Genomic DNA, 25986 nt, shown 5'->3' with positions numbered 1-25986 from the left:
TGCATCCCATCTTTTCTTTCCAGCGCATGATTGCCAACACTGTCAGGACGGTGAAATTCTGCCGAAGCCAATCTTTCAGTAAGTGTATTACAACATCTGCACAGTCAGCATTATCATCAGCAGCTACAGTAATTACAACTAATTCTGTGTGTACCAGAATTGAAAAGCCTGGTTTCCAGTGATTCTTGCATCTTTGGATCCTCTGATGTATCACAGGGTGAAATATCCTTCAGGAAGCTCTAATAAGGCCCTTCTCCATCTCTTTTCCAAGTATGTGAAGGAGCTAAATATCTTGAGGTCTCTACACATCTGTCAAATTAGAATAGGTTGAAATTAGGCACTGGGTTCAGAAGTGGTTGAAATGAGGCTATCAGACAGTAGCACACAGATACGTGCAAGATACTTGCTTGGATAAACCCTGTTTTTATAGGAAACCAGGCCAGAAACATGACGTTTGTAAATGACATAACTGCATAAGGTGATGAACTTAAAACCTGTGTGTCAGTATAATTACCAGAACTTACTTGAGGCCATGTAAGATGACAGAGCTGTATGGTCAAACAGGCTTGCTCTGTGGGTCTCATCCCATCTTGGTACATTGTCAGTCCCAGTCCACACTGGCAGAGCATTTCCTCAGCGCTTTATTCATTTTGCCTCACAGCAGCCTTCCTCTTTCTCAAAGAACAGAATAAATAGTATAAACCAATATTTTTTAATAAAAATAGTTTCTTTCCATCTGGGTAAAAGCTTAACTCTCAGATCGAGTTAAGGGAGCTTTTTTTTTTTCTCCCACCATCAAGATTTTTAGTCTATGTATCTTAATTTTAATGTATTAAGCACTAGTGAGACCTCCATGTATAAGTTATTTAGAAATGGACGTGGATTTTCACTATACAAGGTATAACAAAATGTCGGTATATAGATGTACCATGTCTAAGCCCTGTGCTTTTTATATATGTAGTAGATGCCTCAGAATCTTCTTTTAGAGAAGTTAGCTCACACATATTTCATTAAATTGTAAGCTGTTCACTGTGAGGCTGAAGATACTCAGATTTTAACTTAGTGGTATTTCGTAATTGTTGTGGGAGTGAGTAGAATGTGGTTATATTAAGTAATGTAAACAGGTAGTAAATGTTGAGGCTTGAATGGGGCAGCCACTAAGCACTACAGTGTTACAAATATTTAATACTGAGCTAGAAATGGGATATTTTGTGAACGGAGGCATAAATCAATTATGTAGTTTTGAATCTGTGAAAGCTGCTGGTTCAAAAGCAGATGGGCAGCTTTAAATCTTACTAGTTAGCTGTACAATTTATAGCTATTGACTGGTAAGGTGAAGTATAAAACTGTAACCAAGGACCATCAATTTAAGTAAATGTAGCCAAGGATATCTGAGAGAAAAAGTTAATTTGTGGGGGTAGTAACCAGAAAGACTCAGATACAGAGGAAAGGTTTCAAAGAGAGCAATTTCTAAATATTTTCTTTTTAACTCAGCAGGATCTGGTGTTTCCTGTGACAGCTTGTAGAGAGTTATGCATTCTCTTCAAGCATTTGTTCGTTTAAGTGTATCAATCCTACATCATTTCTTTTTCACCAGATCCCGACGCAGCCCTAACTAATAAGAACCATCAGGATGTTCGGAGCTATGTGCGGCAATTAAATGTGATTGACAACCAGAGAACTTTATCACAGATGTCTCACCGACTAGAACCGCGTCGAGCATAAACATTTGAAGCAGTGATGAGAAATGATCTTTTATCCTGTCAAGGTCACTTGTTAAGAACTTCACTTTCTCTGCTACCGCACTGCCACTACAAAAATAAGCAAAAACATATTCTGAGGTCTTAGGCAACGCACAATGTACCAGCCTGTCAGAGAACTTTGGCTGAGGAAGAATTTATGCACTGTAGCTGTACGGGTGGCCATATTGTGAACTGTTAATTCATCTTAAAGTGTAGTAAATGATTTCTCATATGAATAGAAAAAGGCAAAAGATAAAATAGAATAGTTAATAAAAAATTCACAGAAAGCTTCTAACAATTCTAAGGAAGGTAGTGTTTTCTCCCTAATTAAAAATCTGTGTTTTATGATTTATTCTCCAGGTCAGGACCAAAACTGATCATCAGTTTAGCTTGCCCAGCTACTGTTGACCTCAGTAGAAGATGTATGTAAGCATCTGATGAAAGAATGTAGGTTCAAGAGAGGTCCAAGGTATAGTTCCATTCAGAGAAAACTTAGAAATATTTCCATTTGAAATACTAAGATACTAAGAAAAATTTCTAATCTTAATCATACTGCCTACTACTGCAAGCAGTGTGGCCATTTCAGAAAACTGACAGGACTGAAAATATTTTGGATGATAAATAGATTAATCTGTGTTTACATTTTACTTCTTTTTTTAAACTACCAATCAGGTTTTTACAAAATTCCATTATGATAGTAAGGTTATTGAAATCAATAGCATAAAGGTAGCAAAGGACTGGTTCAAAAAGAGCACAATATGCACAAACAGATTTCAAGAGAATAATTTCCTGGACATTAAAACCTTAAACTTCAGCTATAATTAATTGTGGCTGGTTAACACATATTTTCTGGTCTTAAGCATTTACAAAATCTTAATTTTCAGCCAATTGTTTTGCACTTTCAATAGACTGTAAATAAATGTTAATTCATTCTGTTCTAGAATATTTATTTATGTAATAGCTATTGTGCCAAAATAATTCTGTTTTATTTATTTTGTCTAGCATGTTATGGGAGTGCAGCTTTTGTCTTTATACTTTGTGTGCATTTTATGTGTAGGAATTGTGATATGTACGTTTTCTGTAAATAACACGCAGTACCTTATTAAATGTAATTGCCGGAAAGGTTTAGTTGCTGGCCTTATTTGCACTTTCAGCTTCACTCCTTCATAAATACCAATGCTATAATTGGCTGATAGAGCAAACTTCGCTTGTCACTTGCTGGGCCTCAATACCGCAGTTAGCCCACATCCATTGTGATATGGGTGAGCAATTTAAAGCCACTCAGATCCATCCCTGCCCCAGGGGATGAGAGTCTTGCAGTGTTGTAACACTATGGTTTTATTAGCTGGTTTGTTTGGAGTTTCTAAGAGGCTCCCTACCCTCCCATGTAAAGACAGAAAACACTTAAATTCGAAAGGTTTAAATGAAGAAGGGATGTATTCTGAATTTTAGCTGTCATCTGACTAATTTGTCCTGCTTGGTCACTTATGTGTTACCTTATCTTGGACAGGATTTTACCTCAGGTTGGGTGACTCAAGTTGAGACCTTGGCTAATGTGGCACTTGGGAGGCCTCTGGCTTTGGTCACCTCAGGGAGGTCTATCAGGTCCTGCAGCCATGAAGGAAGAGGTGATCTGGCACATACCTTTTCCCCTCCCAGATCATTTGTGATAGCCTGAATCCTCCACCGGATGGCTGTGCTACTGTGGGGCCAGCACTGATGGTGGCCAAGTGTGTGCCAAGGGAATGATGATGTTCCCATGGCAAAAGCCTCTCCTATTGCATTCACACTGGCTCTGCTCTGCGAAGCTGGATGTCATAAAACTGATTACGGCTGAAATTAGAAGTTGCAACTATTATCTCATAATTAAGCTTCAGAGATGACCTCACTGATACAGTTTACATTTCACCTCAGACAGGGAGTATACATTTCTTGGTGTTGACCAGGACTGTGTGGAGTCAGTATACAAATAAAGATTTTATTTTTTTTAATCTATAAAAATAATTACATCCTTTTCATCAAAACACAAATTCTGCAAAAGTTGAGTCACCAGGGAAATGCTGACACACAGAACCACTATCTGCTCAGTACCTGCATTCTGAAAGGAAACAATTACACAGTTAAGAAATATTCTGCAGCATGATGAAACAATTTATTTTAACTTTGCTGTCTGACTAGAAGTTCAAGATGATTCAGAAGAAAACCAGCTAATAACATAGAGACAAATCTGTGTCTTATTATTTCAAGTGAGAAATATTTCTTATTTCCATTCGTACTGCTCTATGAATATACTTCATATGGCTTTTTCAGATACAGAATCTTCCCAGAAGCAAAGTATGCAGTAGAATAAACTACAGGGACACAATTAATTCAAAAGACATTTTTATCTTTGCAATCAATTTATAACATTTGTGAGTTCATGATTTTATCTGTTCCAGATTTGTTCCTATTGTTTGGACTTTCATTTATTTCTGTGTTAACTGGTTTATAAAGCTGCCAAGTTTCAGCTTAGCTCTGCACATAGACCAATTTTCATCCGTTTAGTATGTTTCTGTCCCCTTGGTTTATTCTTTTATTCCTTAGAACCTCTAACTGTTTTACTTATTTGTTGCCAAACAGTCTCTATCGTGTACATATATCCCAGTGATACAAAGAGAGGCTTTATGGCACCTCCATATCAACAAATGAATGCAGTTTTCCTACTCAGTGAAACTGGTATCTGGCATTTTTTAATTTTCCAATAAAGGGTTCTGTATAAATAACAAGTGTTGCTATCTCTGTATCTAACTCATTCAAATAGCTCAGATAGTTGCTATGGTGCTCATCACAGTCTACATACCTAGAGATTAAATGAATGAAACTACCTTCTGGCTCCAGGATCCATACTGGGCTTCTTGTTCCCTGTGTTGACTTTACAACAGGAAGGCAGCTGTCGATATATTGCTCTTGCTGTGTGAAGTCCAAGCAACTACTGCAATACTGTGAAGAATGAACAAGAACTCAGGAAACATTGAAATGTCAAAACGCCCATACTGTCTTCACCCCGTGCTTGCAGCTGCAAGTCACAACTTGATCCTGCTTCAACGGAGAGGCACCCCTTCCCCATGGGCTCTCGGGGCTGGTCTGTAAGCCCAGGCTCAGGCACTGTGCCAACGCAGCCAAGCAAAAGAGGGCTGTGTGATCCCCAGCACTGCACCACTCATGGTCCATTCTGCTTTAGTTGTAGCACGCTGCTCGGCCTGATTTTGACCTGTGCCAACTAACACCGCATGAGAGTGTCCAGCCATTATTTGGGGGGGAGGGCGCACCAGGGATCATTGCCAGTGGGAAATACGGACAAGCCTGTCCAGCCTGTATCCGCCCCCTCCCCGCAGTCCTCCAGCAGGACCCAGGATGCTTCGCACCTCCATCACACCCACTTGCATGAACAGCATAAACACTGCAGCACAGCCCCCTCCTTATTCCAACACTGCAGACTGAGAAAACATAAACCTGTTCAAAATAATGATTATGCTTGAGGGTCCCAGGGCATACAAAGCCGACACGGCTGGTCCGTGCTACTTGGCCTCGCGCCCCAGAGCCCCTGTCCCTGTTTTATTTACTGGCAGAGAAATGATGATTACTCATCATTTTTAGATGAGAGGTGACCGGGAGGCAGGGTCCACAACAAACATCCGCTGCCAGGGACCACGGAGCTGGGATGGTGACATCTTGGGCATTTTGGAAAAAGTTCTGCATTACAGGGTTCCACTGCTGATGTGGCTTTTTGCTCAAGCAGCAGTACAGAGCACAGACGCCTCTATTTAGGGCTACAGAGCCAAAAGGGTCCCAGGGTACAGCTCTCCCCTTCCCTGGTGCATTTTGCTATTGTTGCTTTGTTAGGATTTGCTGTTTTTCTCAATGATCGGGCCCGGGGCTGGCCATCGCTAGACAGAACCACAGAACAAAGGTTAAATCCCAGGAGGCTGGATCCAACATACCAGGAGGCTACAACTCTTTGGTTAAATGCAGGATCCGAAGTATTTTCCCCGGGTATCTTGTGCAAACCCGATCAGCCACAAAGACATGATAGTGCCAGATAAAAGAGTTCAAATGTATTTGCAGGACTCTGGAAATGGAGGGTTTGGGTTTCTTCCTCCTAAGGAAAAAGCTGTGAAGGCGCACAGCCTCTGCAGACCAGGTACAAAGAGAGAGAGATAGACAAAAAAAATCCCTCTTTTCAAAGAGACACTGGCAAAACAACCTTTTAAGTACAAGAAGTTTAAATACAATTTAGAAATCTTACAAAATAAGTTAGAGAGAAATCAAAAGGTTTAACCTGCAGGGGTACCAAAAGAGATAATGAATTTTGCTTAAAAAAAAAAAAAAAGAAGAAATATTTTAACAAAATGTAATGGCAGAAAATCATAAGTCTAAATTGTTAACATAGCTTCTTAGTAAGGTCGACTGCATAATATACAGTACCTTAACCTCTTCCAGCAATTTTTAAACACCAACGCAGCTTAAATAGACTACTTCTGAATTCAGCGGTGTTTATTCTGGGAGCTCTGAATGCAAATCAAGAGGTAATAGTGGAAGAAAATTAAAAGATGTACTATTCTCATTTCAGTTTTTGTACTGATAATAAGGAAAGCAGCATAGAGAGTGATATGGCAAAGTGAACCTCCAACTTGAATAGCTTTTCTTTCACTGTTAATCTGAAATGCATTACACCCTGCCTTTTCAAATAATCATAATGTTCTTTACTCTAGCCTGCATTAAAGTTTAGCAGGCACAAGCAGCAGCTGTCACCAGAGGTCAAAGTATTAGCAATCAAAGAAAATAATGACCAGATTAAAAAGTTATCATTAAAATTACTAAACCAGAAACTTCCGTAGCAGCCTATCTTCGGAGCCCTGCCTCCAGGGCTGAAGCTGTGCCCAGGGAACCCCCGCCAACCCTCAGACATCTGCCCCGGGGCTGGCCAGCCCTCGGTGGGGACAGATGGCATGGCTGCCCTCAGCGGTCCCCAGAGGGGACCCTCAGCCCTCCATCCCTCTCGGGAATGGGCACTGCTGCCCCAAACCAGCTCCCGCAGGACGGGGAGCTCCCCAACATGGCTGGTGGCTAAAACCTGACCTCCAGCTTCTCACTGTGGTGGAAGGCTGTGGCCAGTATGCTCCAGGAGCATCCAGGGCACGTCCTCCACACATTTACCTACACGCCAATAACATGTAAGACTGGCTCTTACTTCATCTGCCCCGTGCACTGCTTTAGCAATAACATACAGCTCTCACACAGCACCTAACTAAGGAAATAACTTGTAAATTCACAAAGGAAAGTAATCCAACCACGGTCTTGGAGGTTTATGACTCAAGTGATGGGGGGGCTACTGTAAAAAGGAAGATTCTTATAATTAAAAGGGCAAAAAAGAGCATGTACAGCAACAAAATCTACCATTTACATCTAACTGCTGAAGGATATTTCACAAAGGGTTCATTTTTAATAGGTTTGGCACTCAAAGGTAATTTCTGAATTCAAAATAAACTCAGAAAACTACATGAAAATGCATAAAGAATGCATAATTACTGACGCAAATTGGAATATTTTTCTTGGAAACTCCATATAACAAAAATATGACACACAGGGGCACTGGTAAGAGACTGACCTTTATTTCCTGGCCCTAATCCATTTGGGTCAGAGTGACAAAAAGCAAAGCCTTTGTCACATGGCAGGGGTCAGACAGTCGTGTTTAATTTTTTTCCTCTTTTTGCTTTCAAATGCAAATAAAGCACATTACCAATGAAAATAATGATTGTAAATGAATACCTCAATTAAAGGAAATTTACATAAAGATACGTAGGATAGAGGTGACAGTAGATACTCCAACATCCTAACAGACAATAAGCCATTTCTTAATCAACTTCTGTCAATAATCATAAGCTTTCCGCTCTCCATGGTTTCCTCATTATAACACCACCTCTTGTGTTTTTAAATAGTTCTTTCTTCAGATGCTGTCCAAGCCAGCGAGTGAATCCGCTAGCTGTATTTGCCGACTCTTTGTGGTTTTTCACAGGTGTACATTATTTCTGCGCAGGAGTACCGTCGGCAGCATTGTGGATGTTCTCAGATAACAGAGAGCCAGTGTTGCCTTGGGTTTTCTTTAGATGTCCTCATTCTCTGTAGGACTGACCCTTGAGGGCTGCGGTACTGGCAGGTTGCTGCCTAGTGTCTGTTTGAAATCTAACATTTCCTTCCATTTGCAATTCCTGCCCTAATGTTTCTCGTGTTCTAGTTGTCTGGCATGTAACGCCTTTGTGCTGCTCCTGATCAGTGAGCGCTGTTGCCAGCAACTAGTTAGAGGTTTGCACGGATTTTTTTTTTTCCTTCCTGTCACGACTAGCTGTTGTTAATAGTGTGCTCATGTTTGGGGAGGGGGTTGATCACCTTATTTTTGGAAACACAGGCAAAGGAACTGAGATGATATAGCTAAACAGATTTACCTAGAATAAGGGCTTTTCTGAGGCAGTCTAATATTATGGACATTTTCTAGTCTCATTTCATCTCTAAATCCAGAGAAAAAGATGTGCTCTTCAATAGACAGATTTGTCTCTAATTAATGTACTCTGGATTAAACAAGTAGCAAAAAAATATAAGCTACTAATGCTACAGTACATCATTAAAAGAAGCTAATATTTTCTTTTTAGTTCAGACTCCCTGTCAATGGTGACCAAAGTTTTCATGATTCCAGTGGCTGCCTTTACTGTCCAAGAAAGGTAAATGTACTAAATAATAGTTAAATACTAATTAGTTTTAATAAATAAAATAGTATACGATACTTTAAACCAGCTGTTGAACGTTCTGTGTTGTCATCTTCCCTTGGTGGTCCTCAGAGGTGGAATTGCGCCTGCCTTTCCCCAGACTCCCTGCGACCGAGCAACCTATTGGAAAAAAAATTACGAGGGAAATGAAGGGACTGTTGCTCCAGTGGAGCTCGCAGTAGTGCGGATTAGGAAACACAAACGGGCACAGCAACAATAAATTCAGTACAGCTTTAAAACAAAGAAAACAGTGTTAAGCCATATTACATTTTAGAGAAAAAATGTGCTGAAATTAGAACAACAAATTAAGTCTATTGGACCACAAAATTGAATATAAGAAGGAGTATGAGCTATATATATATAATTAAAAGTATGTAATGAAATGGTAACTGAGCAGAGTACTAGTGAGTGGATTACAGCTGAGTATAACGATCAGCTGAAAATTGTGGTGCCAGTAAAAGATAAGAAAACCATTCTTGAAAAACAATCAAGAAATATATTTCTTGTTAATATTTTGCCATCTCATTGTTACCTCATTGTTAATTATATTGACATTTTTGTAGAAGTTACATGTGCTTTTATACTGCACGCATGCCTGATCCAAAGACAAATAGTGTACAAGCTGTAGCCTGCCAGTTCTGAAAACCATTATGCACAAAGCAGGTATTTGATCCACATGTAATACATCCGTTGCACACAAGCCTTCTCTGCCACATGAACGCCTGTATTTTATCATTCTAATCTGTATTTAATAATTCTGTGCTTCATAATTTTATAATCAATTCATAATTAATATTTTATAATAATATACACTTATAGTTTTATGTTAAATATATAATATAGGCACTTTCACAAATTCTTGATTTTTCTCTCCAATACCAAAAAACAGATTAGAAAGCAACAGCAGAAAAAAATACTGGTTGTGTGGGTCTAAGAGATGTACAATGGTTAGTATGGGCTCTGTCTTTCTTCATTCCCCATGAAAGACGAGAATTAGCTGTTACCCACAGCACACCAAAGACTGGGCTGCTGAACTGGAATCACAGCCCCGGCTGTGTGGGCACGGGGGCTGCATGTAGCATCAGGTCGGTGTTTGTGGGTGCACGCTCACTGTCAGTTACAGCAGGAAAGGCAGGATTGCCTCGGAGACAAATCCAAAGGCAATTCCTTAGATTTTCCACTTGCTGTCTCTCAGAAAGACTAAATGCAGCTTATTTTGGCTAGCAGTACCACGCATGGTCTCTTTTAGTCATGGAACCAACCCTGCTGGTTACGTTTTGGGGTGTAACCGCAGAGGTGTGTGATTGCAGCATATCTGGACATACCTGCATGAATTTCAGTCTGGACAGCGCAAGCGAAAACAATGATGCAGAGAGGGTTTTCAGGCAGGCCACTCGTGCACCTCTTCCAGGTCACAAACCTGTACAAATGGCGCAAAATTAATGCTACCATATCATTACTACTGCTATTTCTCAAACTAGCCAGATTAACATTAGCGTACCCTAGTGCTACATTTTCTACGGCAATGTGCGTACAAACTTCCATCCTGAGCTGAACTCTGAGCCAGTCTTGAAGGAGAATTGAAAAATAAGGAGCAGGTGTCCACCTCCAAATTATCTGTGTCTAGAGTTTCATGTACAGTTTAAGCTGGCATAAACCATAGCTACTGCTAAAAAAGCACTTGCAGGCTCCGTCCCCTCTCAGCTGCTCGTATCAGCCCTGTCTCCTCTCTTGCCTTTGCACTGGCACGAGTCTTTGTGCGATTGCCTGATGACCTGCACTCAGATCTGGGTGAAAACTGATTGTTTTTCCCTGTAGTAGCTTCACCTCCATAGCCCAGATCACCCTGCAGCCGTGCAAAAACCTTGCCTTTGCAGAAGGCGAGGGGGGCAGCGTAGCAGGAGGAACGGGGCTCATGGGCAGGGGAGGGGTGTGACTGCTGCTTTTGGCAGGCAGGATGATTTAAACCGCCTGGACGTATGCATGAAACTATATTTTCCATGTTGAAAGGCAGTGAGACGTCATTGCACGCCCAGTGTGGCAATGAGATGTAAAGAGACAATTCATATGAATCCTTTCAACTCTAAAATTGAGTTAAAAGTTGCTGAAGCTGTCTTTATCCTTTGCCAATTGTTGTGGCTTTACAGTAACTTTGATTAGCTTTTAAATATTTTATTTTTCTGGCTGTTCCATATAAATTGAAGAAGCCTGAGATTAGGACTGAGTTCTCCAGAGCTAACTTAAGAGTTTCTCAGTTTGAATTTGCAGCTTCAAAAAGGGGGGGAAACCATACCGCCATGTGTAGGCTCCTTGTTTTATATGGTATTATGACCACCCAAGAAACTCCGATTACTCTAGTTTCTGATCTTTTCTAGCTAATTTTTTAGTTTTCATGATAATGGAAAAAACTTGAGAAGATCGAAAGACTCACTAGCCAGAGGGCAGAACAAATACAAGCCCCAAAATGCACACTGAAAACCTTGCTGTAATAATTCCAGCTTCATGACAGTACCACTGGGGTTGGACAGTCCTCGCGCAGGCTCCTTCGCTCTCTTGTCCTCTAACAGGGCAAGTGGAAGTACATGTTTTAAGCAGTGGCATGTTAGCACAGTGCCTGATGTAGACTCTGCGCTCCTGCTCTTGGAGTCGGAGACATTAATCACCCCCTCATTTCTTATGTGCTGCTGGAATGGTTCATTTCTTTCTGCAACCAGGGCCTGAAGTCAGACATGGTAAATCCCAGCTCTGCAGATACACAGCCCTGGACAAAATGCCTGGACAAAGCGCCCTAGGCAAAAGACCTCTGAATGCAACTGCTCTGCTCTCTGAAGCAAATGCCTATGAATCGAGTGATTTAACATTTAAATAGATTTTTAAATCATTTGACTAATTGGCAATTGCCTCAGACAGGAAGGATAAACACGTTAGTCACAGCATTTAAGAGACTAAGTATGTGGCACCTCTCCTCCTCCAGAGCATGAGTTTCATGTGATTTGCATTTGATATTTGTGCTTTCTTTTCAAATGTGGCACCTTGGTTTGACTTCGTCTGGAGAATTCTCCAGGATCACCAGCACATCAGTTCATAATAAAGCACAAGCACCCCTAGATCAGACAGAAAGTGCCTGGAAGTGCCATATGCAGGAGAAGTCAGAGCATGCCAACCTCCTTCACTGCTTGTCTGGGCAATGCCAAACCTGCCAGGTGGGCAGAAGGGGGTCACCAGTGCCTGCTCTTTGACTTTCTCAGCATCTTCATGTACTTACTGCACCAAGTGCTTAAGACCTTGCTGAACTTTACTCCAGTTAGTTATTATGGCTCAGTGAAATACTATGTCTTATTCTATGCCCAGAAATGTACACTTGTGCTCCACTGTTCTGTTTCTTACTCTCCCTCGTGCCAAAATAACACACCTTGGGGAAAAGCCTCTGATGTTCATGAAACGATTGTATTTGATTCATCAGGAAAGTGTTCTTCCATGATTCACCTCGATACCATACATCTTTGTGATGTACAGTTAATGTATATGATTCAGTGTGATGCTGCACACCTCTTTGTGATTCACTGTGCCACACAGCTGATTTTTATGTGGCAGGTCTACACATACATATAACAGTAGTCAAATACGAGAGATAATGAGGAGCCAAGATTCTCCACTGAAAGCAAAACCACAGTGTACAGACACCGGTAGATGAGCTGGGGAGTGCGGCGTAAAGTGGGGACAGGCATTGAATCTTGCATGATACTGATATAAAAAAATGTACTGTCACAGCCGCGTGATGTGTTTGCCTCAGCAGAAAAATTGTGTGCCCCCAAGTCTTTTGAGTCACTTCCTTTAAGCGTGACAGCTTATTTTCAATTTGCAAAAAGTTTTCTGCAACAGCAGAGTACCTCAGTGCCATTAAAATGTTTGGATAAGGAAGGGTCCATGTGGCTTCAGACGGTGGAGGTAGGCTGTGTTTTCTTCCTGACCTGGGGTGATCGTCCTGAGGGCAGCTGGGGAATACAGGCAGGGGATGGGGGGGTTGCACTTGCTAGTCAAGACCTCCTCTTCTTCTACATTCCTAAAAGAAGGACTGGCTACAGCGGCACAACGTTCTCCCTTCCTACTCCTGGGGACCTCCAGACCCTCTCACCGACCCACACCCATAGCAGTTTGGCAATCCCAAGTGACACCGAGCACTTAAAAGATGCTGCTGCTGGTGGTAACGCCATCCCAGCTCTGGTGGCACAAGAACAATGAAGAGATTTTTTAAAAATTACGATCACCTGGTCATTTTGGTAATAATTTTAGATAAATTTAGCTATATTGCCTGTTACTGAAGCAGCAAGCCTGGAAGGAAGGAACTTGCGCTTCCAAAGCTGCGGTCATGGCAGCACAGCGCCATGTCAGGCCTCCCTCCATGTGCAACAGCAGGGTTGTTCTCGCAAACTGAAAACACCAGAGCTGACAGGCCCTGCTCGGACCAGAAGGCTCTTCCTAAACTCGGTGCGGTTAACCGACACGCAGTCGCCCTGCCTCAGTCGAAGGCCATCCTCTCTGGTCAGCCCAAGCCGTCCACGGAGCCGACGCTCCATCCATCGCACCTCGCGCCAACCCACCACGGTGGCCCACGCTCCAGGCCATGAGGGGCCGGGTGCCCCGTTACTCACCAACCCACCGGGGACGAGAGTGGTGGGCACGGGGGCCTCCTCGCCCGCCGCCTCCCGCACCCGCTAGCACGGGGCCGCGGCCCCGCGGGTACCGCCCGCCAGCAGGCCTGACGCCTCGCCGCCCCGCCGCCCCACACGCCGGCCGCCCAGCCCCGGCACCTCGCCCTCTATAGGCCGGGGCGGCCGCCCAGCCCGCTGCCCTGAGGCGGCGGCAGCGGCCGCGTCGCCTCCCCCGCGGGGCCCGGCGCAGAGCGCGGGGTGGCGCCGCTGCGAGGCGGCGCGGGGGCGGCGGCGGCTCCGGCTCCCCGGCACCAACCGGAAGCGCGGGGGACGGAGCGGGAGACGCGGTCGCGCCGGTTCCAGCCTCCCTCGGCGGCTCCGGGATCGGCGCCGCTCGCCTCCCGCCAGCCCGGAGTCCCTCGGGGAAGGTGAGGAGGGCGAGGCGCCCCCCCCGCCACGCCCGGGCGGGGGGCAGCGCTGGGGGCGGCAGCGCTGGGGGCGGCGGCGCGGTCGGTGCGTGTTTCCCTGGGCGGAGGGAGGCGGCGGGTAGTCGGCGGGGCGCAGCGCGGCCGCAGAGCGGGGCCGGGCCGTGGGTGTCCCCGCCGGTTTTGACGTTTCCCACCCGCTGAAGCAACTTTGAAAGTCCTTGGACGGGAGGCGCTGGGTCGTCCAGGCGCACGGCCTGACCTTGCGTCGCCCCGGGGAGCAGCCGCTAGCCTGTCCCGCCGTGCCGGCGACACCCCCCCCCGGCAGCAGCGGCGCCCAGGGGTGGCCGCGCGGTGGGGCGGGGGTCCCGCGGGAGCCGGGCCGCGCCTCGCCAGGCAGGGCGCGGTGGTGCCCGCCGAGGGGCCCCGGGCGGGGCGGCGGCTGTGCGGGGACGGCGCCAGGCGGGAAAGGTGCTGCGGGCTGTTCTCGTTCGTGGGGGGCGGCCGCGGGACGGGGGCAGCCGGCTTCGCCCGGGGGCCGCTACCGTGCCCGCCCCTCCGCCCCTCAGGCGGCGTTTCGAACGTGGTCACTTGGTGCGTACCTGCCGCCTTCCTCTGTTGTGTTGGGCATAAAATCCCTCAGGTTGGACGTTGAGGTGTGACTTTCGTTCCCCTCCGGTTTTTCCTTTCCCTTTCATTTTTTAAGTGAACTGGGTTGTTTTGGGTTTTTTTTGCTATGTTCTCCCAAGTTTTTTTCCTTTCCATCAGTATGCATTTTTTTTAGTGTGTGTACGTGTGAGAGAGTGAGCCATCCCTTACCCCTCTATCCAGCGTGCTTCGCTGTGAGTTTTAGCGACAGAGCCATCGGGAAAGCTGTGGATCATTACTTCTTCTAAATTCCAGAAGCAGATATAATTTGAAAGCACTGGATTAACTGGGTCACTGCCTGAAAACATCATAGCTTTCCGCCAGAGGCATGCGGTTAGATGTTTTCAGGACTTTGCCCTGAAATTGTAAGTCCTCAGCAGCCTACTTGTTTTATCTGTCAGCAGTGTGCTTTGCATACCGGTGGCACTGTGTGAATAATGGTAACCCCGGAGAGCCGGGCTGGCTGACGGAGGAGAAGGCAGAAGCCCTGGCAAAACCACGGCCCAGGTCCTGCAGCTGTGTCTGTGCAAGGGCCCGGCAGCTCTACGGGCCAGGGTGCAGGTTTGTCATTCTTGCCTGTTGTTGCAGGCGTATTCCTGGCAGGCGTCACTGACAAGGTATACTGTAAGTGAAGTGAGCAGTTCAGGGCTTCTCAGAGATAAAATGTTTTCTGTTTAAAGTGAAGTCCTTAAACCTCAGCCATTGACACAGCTCGAGTCAAAAATAGTTCTTTTCCTGAAGTACTCAAACTGTTTAGGCTGAGTTGAGCTCTTTTTCCGTAGCACTGATGGCTATATAAATTCAAATAAAATTAGAAATGTTATTAATGGAAGTTATGCAGAATTCTTAGGTTCTGACAAAGGACAGGCTCGAATGTTGTTGCTTCTGTAACCAAGGTAGGCAGAGCCGTGCCTCCAGTCTCACCGTCTACAGGGCTGCTGCTGAGTCTGGTTAAGAAAGTTCAGGAAACATAGTGGTTGTTGACTTTATTTTAACTTATTGGGAGATTAGAAGATTAGGATATATTTAATTTGGAGGTGTGCTTGGAGCTTGTTTGCATCTTATCCATCAGCAGGTCATTATATGATTAAAGGATCTTTTATTTATAAAAACTTCTTTCTGCAATATCTCTCGTAGCTTGATAAACTCAATATCCCTGTAACTCCTTGTCTGTTTTCGGTTTAGACAAGACGGTGCTTAACAATGTTTTGGGTTTGAGTGTTTTTTGTTTTGTTTTCTTTTTTTAAAAAAAGAGACTACATAAACATGCTGCTGAAAAAATCCAGGTTGATATGCTCAAGGACTGTAGGCCATGTTGGATACAAAGGATGATTTGGGTCTAAAAATGGATGGTCAAAGATCCTGAAAGCAAATGGGCTGTTTTGCCAAATAAGGAAACTTGGCACATTCTGCTGTGTATTTTAAGATAGCACAAGTGTAGTGTGCTACTACTTTATTGGCAATATGTTGGCAGCGTGCCTTCCTGAAAGAAGCACTGAATCCTGCTTCGTGGAACCACACAGTGAAGTGAGGGCAGCGAGTTGCATGGTTGTTCCCTGTAATAAATTACAAGGGGTTTTCCTGAAGTAATTGAATAAGCAGCGTCAGGTGCACGTGCAAGATGAGGGATGCAATTTTCAGTTCTGTAGCCACGCACTAAGCAAAATATGAGTTGCAGTTACTGTGCAATTTGTGCTAAATTCTTTCCTGCCTCCTGTCTTTGACTTGCAAGACCCTCAGTGGAAGCTCTCTATACTTTGGGAGCAGTAGCTGAATGACAAATGGTAGGGTCTTCTGGCTTGTACGTGAAATAAAGTAGACAGTTGGGCTTGATGGCACTTCCCCTGTGGTGCAGGCTGGTTTTGAGGAGCTGGGAGGTACAAGTGAACATGTCAGGTTCTTCCAGTGTCGCTGTGCTAGGATGCAGGGCAGTCTGCAGCGGGGTCAGTTTGCAACCTGTCTGCCTGGGTGCATGGGGGTTCCCTCACCTTGAGGGGACTGTGGGGGGAGCAGCAGGCGTGGGACCCCAGCAGGGTCCTGAGGAGGGACCCCTGCACTGGTTACTCCCCTAAAATGCCATAATCACAACAAGCCAGTGATGGCGGATGGTTTCCTACACCGAGCACTTATTATTGTACTGAACTGAACTGAGCTTGTTGTGGCTTAATAGCTTGCTGCAGAGTGACTCTGTGTAATAGAGCCCTGACATGTTAAATACTAATGTTAAATAATGTTAAATAATAACACGACATGTTCAATACTGCCAAACGTGGTTCAGATCTGTTTCTTTTTGGTGTGAAATGAACAGCTTCTAACAGCGTGCTCAAATAAGTTATTATGAAGAAAAAAAGTACACAGAACATGGAGGTCTTATTGCAAGATTACAAGCTCATATTAACCATTAGAAATAAAACAGAAGAAGGAGAAAGTGGTTTATTTTTCCCCTCCAAAAATCCCATACAAACAATTGAAATAACCAGCAATTGAATTATTCCTTCAAATACCTGTCACTCACTGTTTCTGAACTGTCACATTTTCATTTCATTGACAAGAAGCAACAAAGTCAGTCGACGTGGCATTCCCCACTGCTACACGACGATAGTGGTTAAACACTCGGAACTGTGTTAGTGGGGAAGGAGAGTGCTGACACCAAACCTTTGTTACGCTGTGTGCCTGCGTGCAGGGGCATTGCCATAACGCCCCTGACCCGAAGCCTGGAGACCTGCTGCAGAGGACTGCTCTCCTGACTGCAGAAGTGCAAGATGTGAAGAAGTGCTGCATGTTGTTGGAGTGATGCACTTGTTTTGGATGCAAGTGTAAGACTATGGAGTTTAATGAAATTCCTGGGTTTTTTTTCTTAACCAATGGTATAAACTCAGATTGTTAAGTATCTTCTAAAACAGGATGACAAGTTAATAACTGCGTGTGGATTTGTCACATGCAGTTGTTACTCTAAACAGTTGGTTTCTCACACATAACAAAGAGATTGATCTGTCTAATTGAGGATTAACTACCTTGCATCCGAAAACATCGAGTAATATTTACATAGATCTGATCTGTCATCTAGGAAGAGAAAACTGTATACGTAACTTATGCTGTCCTTAAGTACAAATCTCTAAATAAAGAGTGTCCCATGTAAATCTCTGCTTTCTCTGGAAAAAAGCATCTGGAAGAACCTGATGCAAACCAATGAATCATTCCTTAAATTATATTACTTTATTGTATGCTTGTGCCTATAGCATCTGCAGCTGATTTACTGCTGTAGATAAATTAGAAATTGGGAAGGTGTTGAAAAAATGAACAGTAGCTTCTGCAAATGCTTGTGTGCCGGGCACTGCGTTGCGATTGCATAAATGTTTAGGTAAAGTTTTAAGTAGCAAGGAGGACCCATCGGGTAAGTACTCACTTGTATTTATCAAATGTCTGGCCTGCATGTTGTACCATCGTGAGATCTGTTTTCTGTGAATAACGTCTTGTTCTGTGTTAGCATAACTTTCAGAAGTCAAATCATTTACTTGTTTATAAGGATGATTTGGTTCTTCTGGGTGAATGATAGTATAAAATAATTTGACAGCTCTTCAGAACTATTGAATTCAGATAGTGAAGGACCAGAAATATTTGTTTCCTGTGATGTATTTTTCTTTTCGCTTGGTTTTCTGTTCCTTCTGCCATCCCGAATGCAACCATCTGTTATCAGCTGTTCACACTTTCCTGTTAAATTTATGGTCCAGTCGGTGCATATGCTTTTGCCTATGAGTAACACTACTCTTCTAAATAATTATGTTGTCAGTAAGGAGATTATTGACTGGAGCATAATTATCCACGTGCATAAACGTGCACAGGGCTGTGGCCTTCAATTGTGAGGTCTCAGGGTTGGGAAGCTGACCTGTTTTATTTGTCTATAAAGTATCACATATAGTTGAGACACCACGTACGCAGCGTTAACTTGGAGCAACTGCTGGAGTAAACGAGGCAAATGAGCTTTTGTTTCTGAAAACCTGCTAATTAAGCAGCACTGGCAAAGAGCTGGTGTGCAGGAGTGACCACTTTCCTTTCCTTTGAGCTTTCTCTAAAGCAAACGTGTGCAGGGCGGTGCGAAAGATGACTCTGGGATGGCAGGAAATCTAATGACAACAGCGACAACCTTAAAACAAGAACAAAGGGTCAGCAGAAGAGTTCAGGCACCTGTACTGGGGAAGGAGCCAGCAGGGTACTGGAAGAATGGACTTCATTTCATGTCCCACGGGTAACCTCTGCTCTGACTCACGGAGGTGGGGAATGAGCATTCGTGTTCCCTCACCAAGAGCGTTGCAGGCTGGCTGTCAGTGAAAGGTGTGCTTGAAGCCTGCTCCCTCCTAAATGTGATGCCTTTTGTAAACATAGTAAAGTTGTCATGGTCTGGTCAGCATTTGCCTTCACCCTTACGGGTGGTGAAGAGATGTAAGATGAAGCAGGCAGTTTCAGAAAAGGCAGTATGTTATCATATGCAATATGTAGAAAAAATGTTGGTATCTTCATCTCTCATTTGGAGAATAGCTGCAACCAAATAGTTCCAGAAATTTCTGGTCAAATGATGTCTCAAAATTTTAATCAGATTAGCTGCACAATCAGGAGAGCTGGGGGGGCAATTACGTCTCTGTGTTTGTTACAGAAGGGACTAGGATGAAGGGGATTGGCGGTCAGCAGTGCTAGGTATGTTACAGGTGCATTTCCCAGCCCTGGACAACACAACGTGTGGATTCCATCTCAAAAAACCCTATGGACACAGTATGTTTTGGTACTATAGTTAGACGAGTGTAATTGGAGGTGTAATTTTCACCATCAACCCAAAATCTTTGTGTTTTTTTTGGCTTGTTTTATTCAAACCCGTCTCTCTCATTTTATGCTGATAAGTTACTGTCGTTAATTGCAAGTATAGTAACTTCTGCTGGTAATTAAAAGTATGTTGTCTAAACTGGGGCATCTGAATCGATCCCGCAGCAGGCTTGCAGCTGGTCCTGGAGGATGCCGTGTCCTGCAGTCCCACTAAGGACCTGAGGCTTCCTGATCTTACACCGTTAAAAAAAGAAACCTAAAATTAGTCATTGTTCGTGCATTTACGTGATAACATTTCTTGAAATTCGCTACGGGCATAAGCTTTATCGCTGTGAAATCTCTGAGAAGGACGTTCTGTTCCCCTGGCAGCAGACGTGGGATCATCTCTTGAAACTGCCGACACTGGCCCTGGCACAGGCTGCAGGATTTCACATACTGTAACCCAGATGAATTGCCGTGTGCTTGCGCTTTGTTGTAACACGCGAGCAGAACTGAGTCACTCAGGAAGAGACGTTTACCGTGGCCAGGTTTTTCCACATCCTTGCGTGTAGCACTCCCACCTCGCCCCGAGCGCCGCTGCCCGCCTGCCGGGGGGCTCCTACCCGGCCGGGCCAGCACACGCCTCGTGCGCGGCCATCGCGGCAGGAGAGCTGGCGTGCCGTGCCGTGCCAGGTGTGCCGGAGCTGCTCACCGAGCTGGGAGCGGAGAGCGCGCTTCCCGTCCATCGGCGCGCTTCGCTCGCAGCGGGGAAGGCAGCAAGGCCCCTGCCTTTCGCAGGGCCGCTTCCGAGGTGTTCGGGAAACGTCAGTATCGCTCCGAGGAATATTTTTAGTCGTTTCTGTCTCCCAGCTGCTCCTAATAGCTCGTGCAAATCATGCAAACATTTGCACAGCCTGTTGGAGTGCGAGTTCCCAGGCTCTTTTCCTCCTGTGCCCTGTGGATTTTACTGTAGTGTGTTTATGGCGACTGGTTCTGGTTTTGGAGTGTCTGAGCATGGGTAGGAAAGTCCATAAATCCACAGAGCATATGTGTTAATGAAAGCTTTTCTCTTCACAGGTTTTGCTGTGGTATATTTTGTCATTATGAGATGTCGTCTACCAGTGCTTCATTTGTGCAAATTAGGTTTGATGACTTGCAGTTTTTTGAGAACTGCGGTGGAGGGAGTTTCGGGAGTGTCTACCGAGCCCGATGGATTTCTCAGGACAAGGAGGTGGCTGTAAAGAAGCTGCTCAAAATAGAAAAAGAGGTAAGAGTTTACTTTTCATTCACTTTGTCTGCTGTAGAAACAAGGACAGAAATTCTTTTCTAGTGTCTTCCATTCTCTGACTGATTGAGGCAAACCACATTGGGCTTTTTCTTTGTTTAATTACAAAACCCCATAACTGGATGGTGTTACAATAAAGACATACTGAGGGGGCCCCAGCCAAGGGTGTCTCTGATTTAAGGCATTATTGTTTTACTGTTATTTTACTGTCCTCCCCAACTTTTCTTGTTTAGCAGCTCCTCTCTGCCCTGGCCCCGAGGAGGAGGACAGCTAGCTGCACCCGTGGAGCTAGTAATTTCCCTTTGATACCGCTGGGCATGTTGCTAGATAGGAAGAGGTAGTGTTCACTGTCTTTGCTCGCTTCTGTTTTCTCCTCTTTACATCTCGTCTCTTAAGCGCTGTGGTTCGCATCTGTATGTTCACTATAGGCTTAGCGTGTGTTGCTCGGTGTTGTCTCTTCCCTGCCTGCTGCAGGTTTTGATCTGGGGCTCCACTAGCTCTGAGTTAGTCATAGGTGCGCTTCAGCTTGGTCTCATCTTGCAGTGAGGTTTAAGCCTAACCGTTCTACCAGTCACCTTCCCTTGTGGCATCCTGTGCACCTGGAAAGGGGGACAGGTCCTTGGCAATCCTGTGGGAAAAGTCAGAATTAACTTACTGCACCGTTACCAACCAGCTAAGGTTGGTTTGAGGTTTTTTTTTTAATTTTTTGTTTTACCTAAAAATCCTCTTGACCCTCAGCTTTGTACAGTCCCAGCAGTGACACAGTGTATGTGGTCCTCACAGCGCTCCAGTCTGCCTGCTGGTCGCCACCACTGATGGAGCAGTGAGGACACACCAGGGTAGTGATGGACAACACAGTTATAGCGATGCTTGAACAGCAGTCTGGTATCTAACTTGTATACAATATCCTCAGAGTATTTTAGTAAGACAGTCACAAGCTGGAGGACAGCAGAGCAGTGCTAGGGATAATATGTGTAGTAATTAATCAGACACCAAAGTTCATCCACTGCTGCAGCAACTGAGTTAACAGGATTACATCATGCTTAGTGATGTGATAAGCATGTTTGATCATGATTAAGCAAGTTGCTGTCTAAAATAATGTGGAAGGATCTAATGATTTTTCCAGGATGGTGGGAGATGTACGCCTTCTGTCCCATGTCGGTTTGCACTGTTCTTTTTATTTCTACTATTTGTTAATATCAAAAGATATACAAAGGCAAGTAAAATTGGTGCTATGCAGTATCAGTATGCGGTCCTTAAAAATCAACTGGCTGGCAGATCTCAGTAGTGGTCAGTGAAGTAGCTTTATCCAATAGATGTGTTTCTGGTGGGATTACACAGAAGTCTGTGCTAGACCTGTTGCTAAGTACTTAAAGCATTTCTGAAAGAAAATTTGAAAACAATATTACTATATTGTTTATACTGTGGCAGGGGGGTGGGAACTAGATGATCTTGAAGGTCCCTTCCAACCGAAACCATTCTATATCTTGTGATGGCATATACCTTAGTGGAGTGGGAAATGATGGAAGAAGTAGGACAGTCATATGAATTGCTTGACACAGTGGGACCATTCAACAGAAATATTTTTTTAAAACAGTCTAATACAACATTCAGCTTCTAGTAACGAGGGACACAGGTTGCACACTAGGAAAGGGAAATCATATGCTGGAAAGAAGTTAATATAATTTAAGGGTTTATTTAGGGATTAATGAAGACTTGCAACTCATTAAGAGTTCATTTAGTGGTGCTGTTAGGCAGATTAGGTTAATGCCTTGCATATCCAAGTGAGGATCAAGTAAGTTGTAAGAACTGGCATGCTGTGCTTTATCTTGGTATGTGGCACTGGGGAAATGGGTGTTGGGCTGTAGCTGCAGAATGGGTTCTGTTGTGTTTAAAAGAATGTAAACGAACTGGAGGGGCAGCCCAGGGGGACTGCAAAACACACTCAAAGAGTGGAAATTAGAGGGGCTCTGGGGGTGTGTGTGTCATAAGGGGGTGATGGACATCATCCATCAAGATGAGCTGATAGAAGGAGAGCAAGTGCCTTCCAGCAAAAAACTGTTTATTTTCCTTCAGACTGGTCAGCATTTGCAGCTTAAACTATCAATGAGAATTATAGTTGAGAGCAGCTTAGCGTGAGCACATTCTCTTGAAAGTTTTCTGTGGAGGCAGCAGAGAGGCAAGTGATGATGCCTTAAATAAGTCTAGCAAGTTTTGCCGGAACTTGTCTGTCAAAAACCCTAGAGAATTAAAAAATAAGAGCTTGTTTACAAAAAGTGCATTTTCATATGGAGAAAATATTGGGCTCGTTTAATCTAGAGTGCAAAAAGTTATTACAAGAACTAGTGGTTGGGATCTGAAGCCAGACAAATTAGAATGGGAAATAAAGCACAAATTATAAGGAGTGAGGGTGAGTAACGCCTAGAGCAGACTACAAATGGAAGGAGCGAAGATGGAGAATCCTTTCCATCTCTTCATGTCTTCACATTGAGATGTCTTTTTGGACAATTGTTTTTGTCAAGTTGTTGAGCTGAACACAAGAGAAGCTTGCTGAAGCATAGTGGCCTGTGATGTACCAGAGGCCAACCTCGGTGGCCTAAAGGTCTCTTCTGACTCTAATGGCTGTCGGTCTATTTACATATATAGTATGCAGTGTGCTTATCTGTAGTGATGACAATAATGAACATCTATGTCTGCACTGTGCTGAAAGTCATGGTGGGTCAATGGCTTTTCTGACAGCAGTAGAAAAATAACTTGCTGTAACTGTAGTGTATCTGTGTTTAGTAGATATTTGGATGCTTTGCATTTAGTCCAGAAAACTAATTGTTACCCTTTCTGGGTTATTTGAAAGAAAGTGTCCTTTTAACTTCATGACTGATTTGTCTTGTATTTCTGTTAACTGCTGCCAATAATCCATGACAACTGATTAAAGAGAAAACAGAGGAGAGCTGGGAAAAAGCTTGCTCAGAGGAATACCGTGCTAGCCAAGTCCAAGGGCACAAGCCAAGTCAATAGAGCTGTGGTATCATTCTGCAAATATGTTGTATCTGTGTTTCATTTTATTAAACAAGCCAATCAAAACCAGCAAAGGTCTTGAAGGCTTTATATTAGCCAAGTGGCTAACAAGTTCTAACATGTGAAACAAAGCAATTTTTGTTCCAGTATATAGCAGCATATCCTACTAAAATATGTGCTTAGGAAAACTTATAAATACTTGGAAGGGTGTTGCTCAGGCAGATTTCTTCAAAACTCTAAAATTTGAGAAGTGGGAAGACCTTTGCAAGGCATTAACTTTTTACAGAGAGGCAGTAAAATGTGACTGTATGGGAAGAGGTGTGTGTTTGTTTGAATAAAATATAGCTAAATAGGTGTACTGAGAAAAATAAATGTGCTGCAAGGCCTTGATTAGAGTATCAGATCTGTAACTCTGGACAAGACTTCTGCTGATTAAGTAAACCATCGGAATGTGTCTTGAGTGATTAAATAACAGCAAAACCAAAATTAAATTGCTGTTTTACTATCTAGTCCAAGCACTTCAGCAGTTTTAGGTTTTAAGCAAGGAACAGGAGTTCCTTGTGAGTTGTTTTATGGAAAATCAAACTATCAGCGTGATGTTTATGATGCATGTGGGGGGAGTAAAAATGCCTCCTGTAGCAGGATGTGTCCTTGCTCCTTTTGCCCTAAGTGATAGTTATGTGCATTCACTGAAGAAGATCGCACACCTGCTACTCAGGAAGTTATTTGGTATTTTTGTGAATTATTTATATGAATTATTGGATAAGCCCATAATTGGACTCCCACTGAAATGCGTGGGAGAGATTGGGCCCAAAGGCCTTATTCTGCAAATTGCTGGCAGTTCTTTTGACTCCATTGTCTTGAGCAGATAACTGCTGGAGTAAAATGTTACAACCTGTTGTTTTATGCCTTGCCACGTTAGCATTTCACTGGATAGCACTTGCCTCCTTCTATTCTCTGTACCTCTCTGAAGTTCACCTGTTATTCGTCACTGCTTTTGAAGGATGTGCTTTTGGTGGCTGTTTTTTGGCAGCTGGCATCTGATCTGGAGTGTGGCTCTTCACCAGCAGAGTTATTACTGCTGGAATTTTACCTGAAATTTGAATTTAATTTTAATATCACTGCTCTTTGGAAGTACTCTGTGATCCATGAACTGTCTCCGTGCTATTGATGGACAGCAGTATTGCATCTGATTTGCTCGCTTCAGCTGTTACAACCACGGTAATTAGGTACAAGATCTTTTGGTTTCATGCAGTACAGCTGTTCCTGGATTCCTTCAATATGCTGGTGGTGCTCGGTGCAAAGTGCAGGAGAGTGGCAGAAAAAAACCCAGTAAAATGTAACTGTAGGCTTATTGGGAAATACTTCTGGTGAACTAAAAGATCTAACTTGTGGATAAAAGATGTTAAATTGAGTAGGATTAACTGCATGCTTTGTTCAGTCATGTCTGTGCAATGCATTTGAGTTTTATGAGACTCAGAAATAAAAACATGTTTTTACTAGTTTTGTTGCTGTATTGCTTGAATTCACACTACCATGGAAATTAATTTTATATTGTCAGGTTTTCTTATATGTAATACATGTACAATAAGCTTTAGGGGATCTTTTAATGCTTCATAAAACTTTTCATATGGAATATAATGCAGCTTGTTCACTTTTTTGAATTTATGATCCATTTCCGGAAAGGACTGTCCACAAATCAGGGATTGTGCCTGTTCCTTCTGAAGGGGATGAGTTAAGTGTAACCACATGGATGTCACTGGACTTACCTCACTCATGTTTGTAGTCCTAAAAGAGAGCATGTGGTAATCTTAATGTGGGTCATAAGAGTAAGGACTGGGAATGACTTTCAACAGTAACAAGAGAAAAACAACAGAGTAAAATGGAGCAAACCAAACCAAACTGAAATTGATACTTAGCCCTGACAGGACTAAAAATAGCAGATGTTCTTTTTGCTTGTGGTTCATAGCTGGTATGGGTGCTTGGGTGCCAGCCTTGAATGACTGTCCACACTGGGACCTGGCTGTAAGGAAGGGTAATTTTGATGCTTTTTATTAGCTCTTTCTAGGAGCTCCTACTCCTTTACCCCTCTCATGTCTGAGTCAGCAAGTATGGAGTGTGATTCAAGGTGACATCTGCCAGGAAATATCTGGATTTACCTGGTTCCAACTCAGAGCAGGGGATGACAAACCCCAGCTTTGCAACGCATGGTCCTTTGGTGCAGGTGCTATTGCTAATGCACAGTGGGAGAGGCCTTAGAGTGTGTGCTATATAAAGATACGTAAGGTGCAGGATTCAAATATATGAACTTCCCAAAGATACCTGCACCTATATTGGAAAATCAGAGAGTTCACAAAAAAAGAAAGGTTGTCTATCCCTAGAGTAAGTGATCTCATGGGTGCCCTTCCAGCCCCATATTCATTTAAAGAAATACTGCTGTATCTTCTTAAAAGCTAAAAGGAAATAAAACTGGATTTATTATACCATAGGAGTGTCTTAAAATGTCTTTGTTTCTGTTTTACAGAGTGGTTATTTTGCAGGATTTTCTGTTCCTTTTTTATATTTCGGTAAAGGAAATGGCTGAGAGCACTCCTCTTGGTGCTGACTGGGGTATTCCTAAAAGGT

At 43.7% G+C, this 25986-nt stretch overlaps 2 protein-coding genes across 2 annotated transcripts in view; both read left to right on the top strand.

The window, feature by feature from the left end:
* RAPGEF4 (Rap guanine nucleotide exchange factor 4) overlaps positions 1-1725 on the top strand; it is a 159295-nt gene extending 157570 nt beyond the window's left edge. The window contains exons 30-31 of the mRNA XM_068407340.1: positions 24-78; positions 1598-1725. Of these exons, the coding sequence (XP_068263441.1) occupies positions 24-78; positions 1598-1725 (183 nt within the window). The remainder of the gene's footprint in view (positions 1-23; positions 79-1597) is intronic.
* An 11735-nt stretch (positions 1726-13460) lies between these two features.
* MAP3K20 (mitogen-activated protein kinase kinase kinase 20) overlaps positions 13461-25986 on the top strand; it is a 74191-nt gene continuing 61665 nt past the window's right edge. Inside the window, exons 1-2 of the mRNA XM_068407341.1 lie at positions 13461-13622; positions 20139-20328. Of these exons, the coding sequence (XP_068263442.1) occupies positions 20170-20328 (159 nt within the window). The 5' untranslated portion in view covers positions 13461-13622; positions 20139-20169. The remainder of the gene's footprint in view (positions 13623-20138; positions 20329-25986) is intronic.

Source organism: Nyctibius grandis, chromosome 9 (genome assembly GCF_013368605.1).
Source record: "Nyctibius grandis isolate bNycGra1 chromosome 9, bNycGra1.pri, whole genome shotgun sequence".
In the NCBI taxonomy this organism is placed as follows: domain Eukaryota; kingdom Metazoa; phylum Chordata; class Aves; order Nyctibiiformes; family Nyctibiidae; genus Nyctibius; species Nyctibius grandis.
The sequence above is the reverse complement of the archived record's forward strand: the minus strand, read 5'-3'. Positions and strand labels throughout refer to the sequence as shown.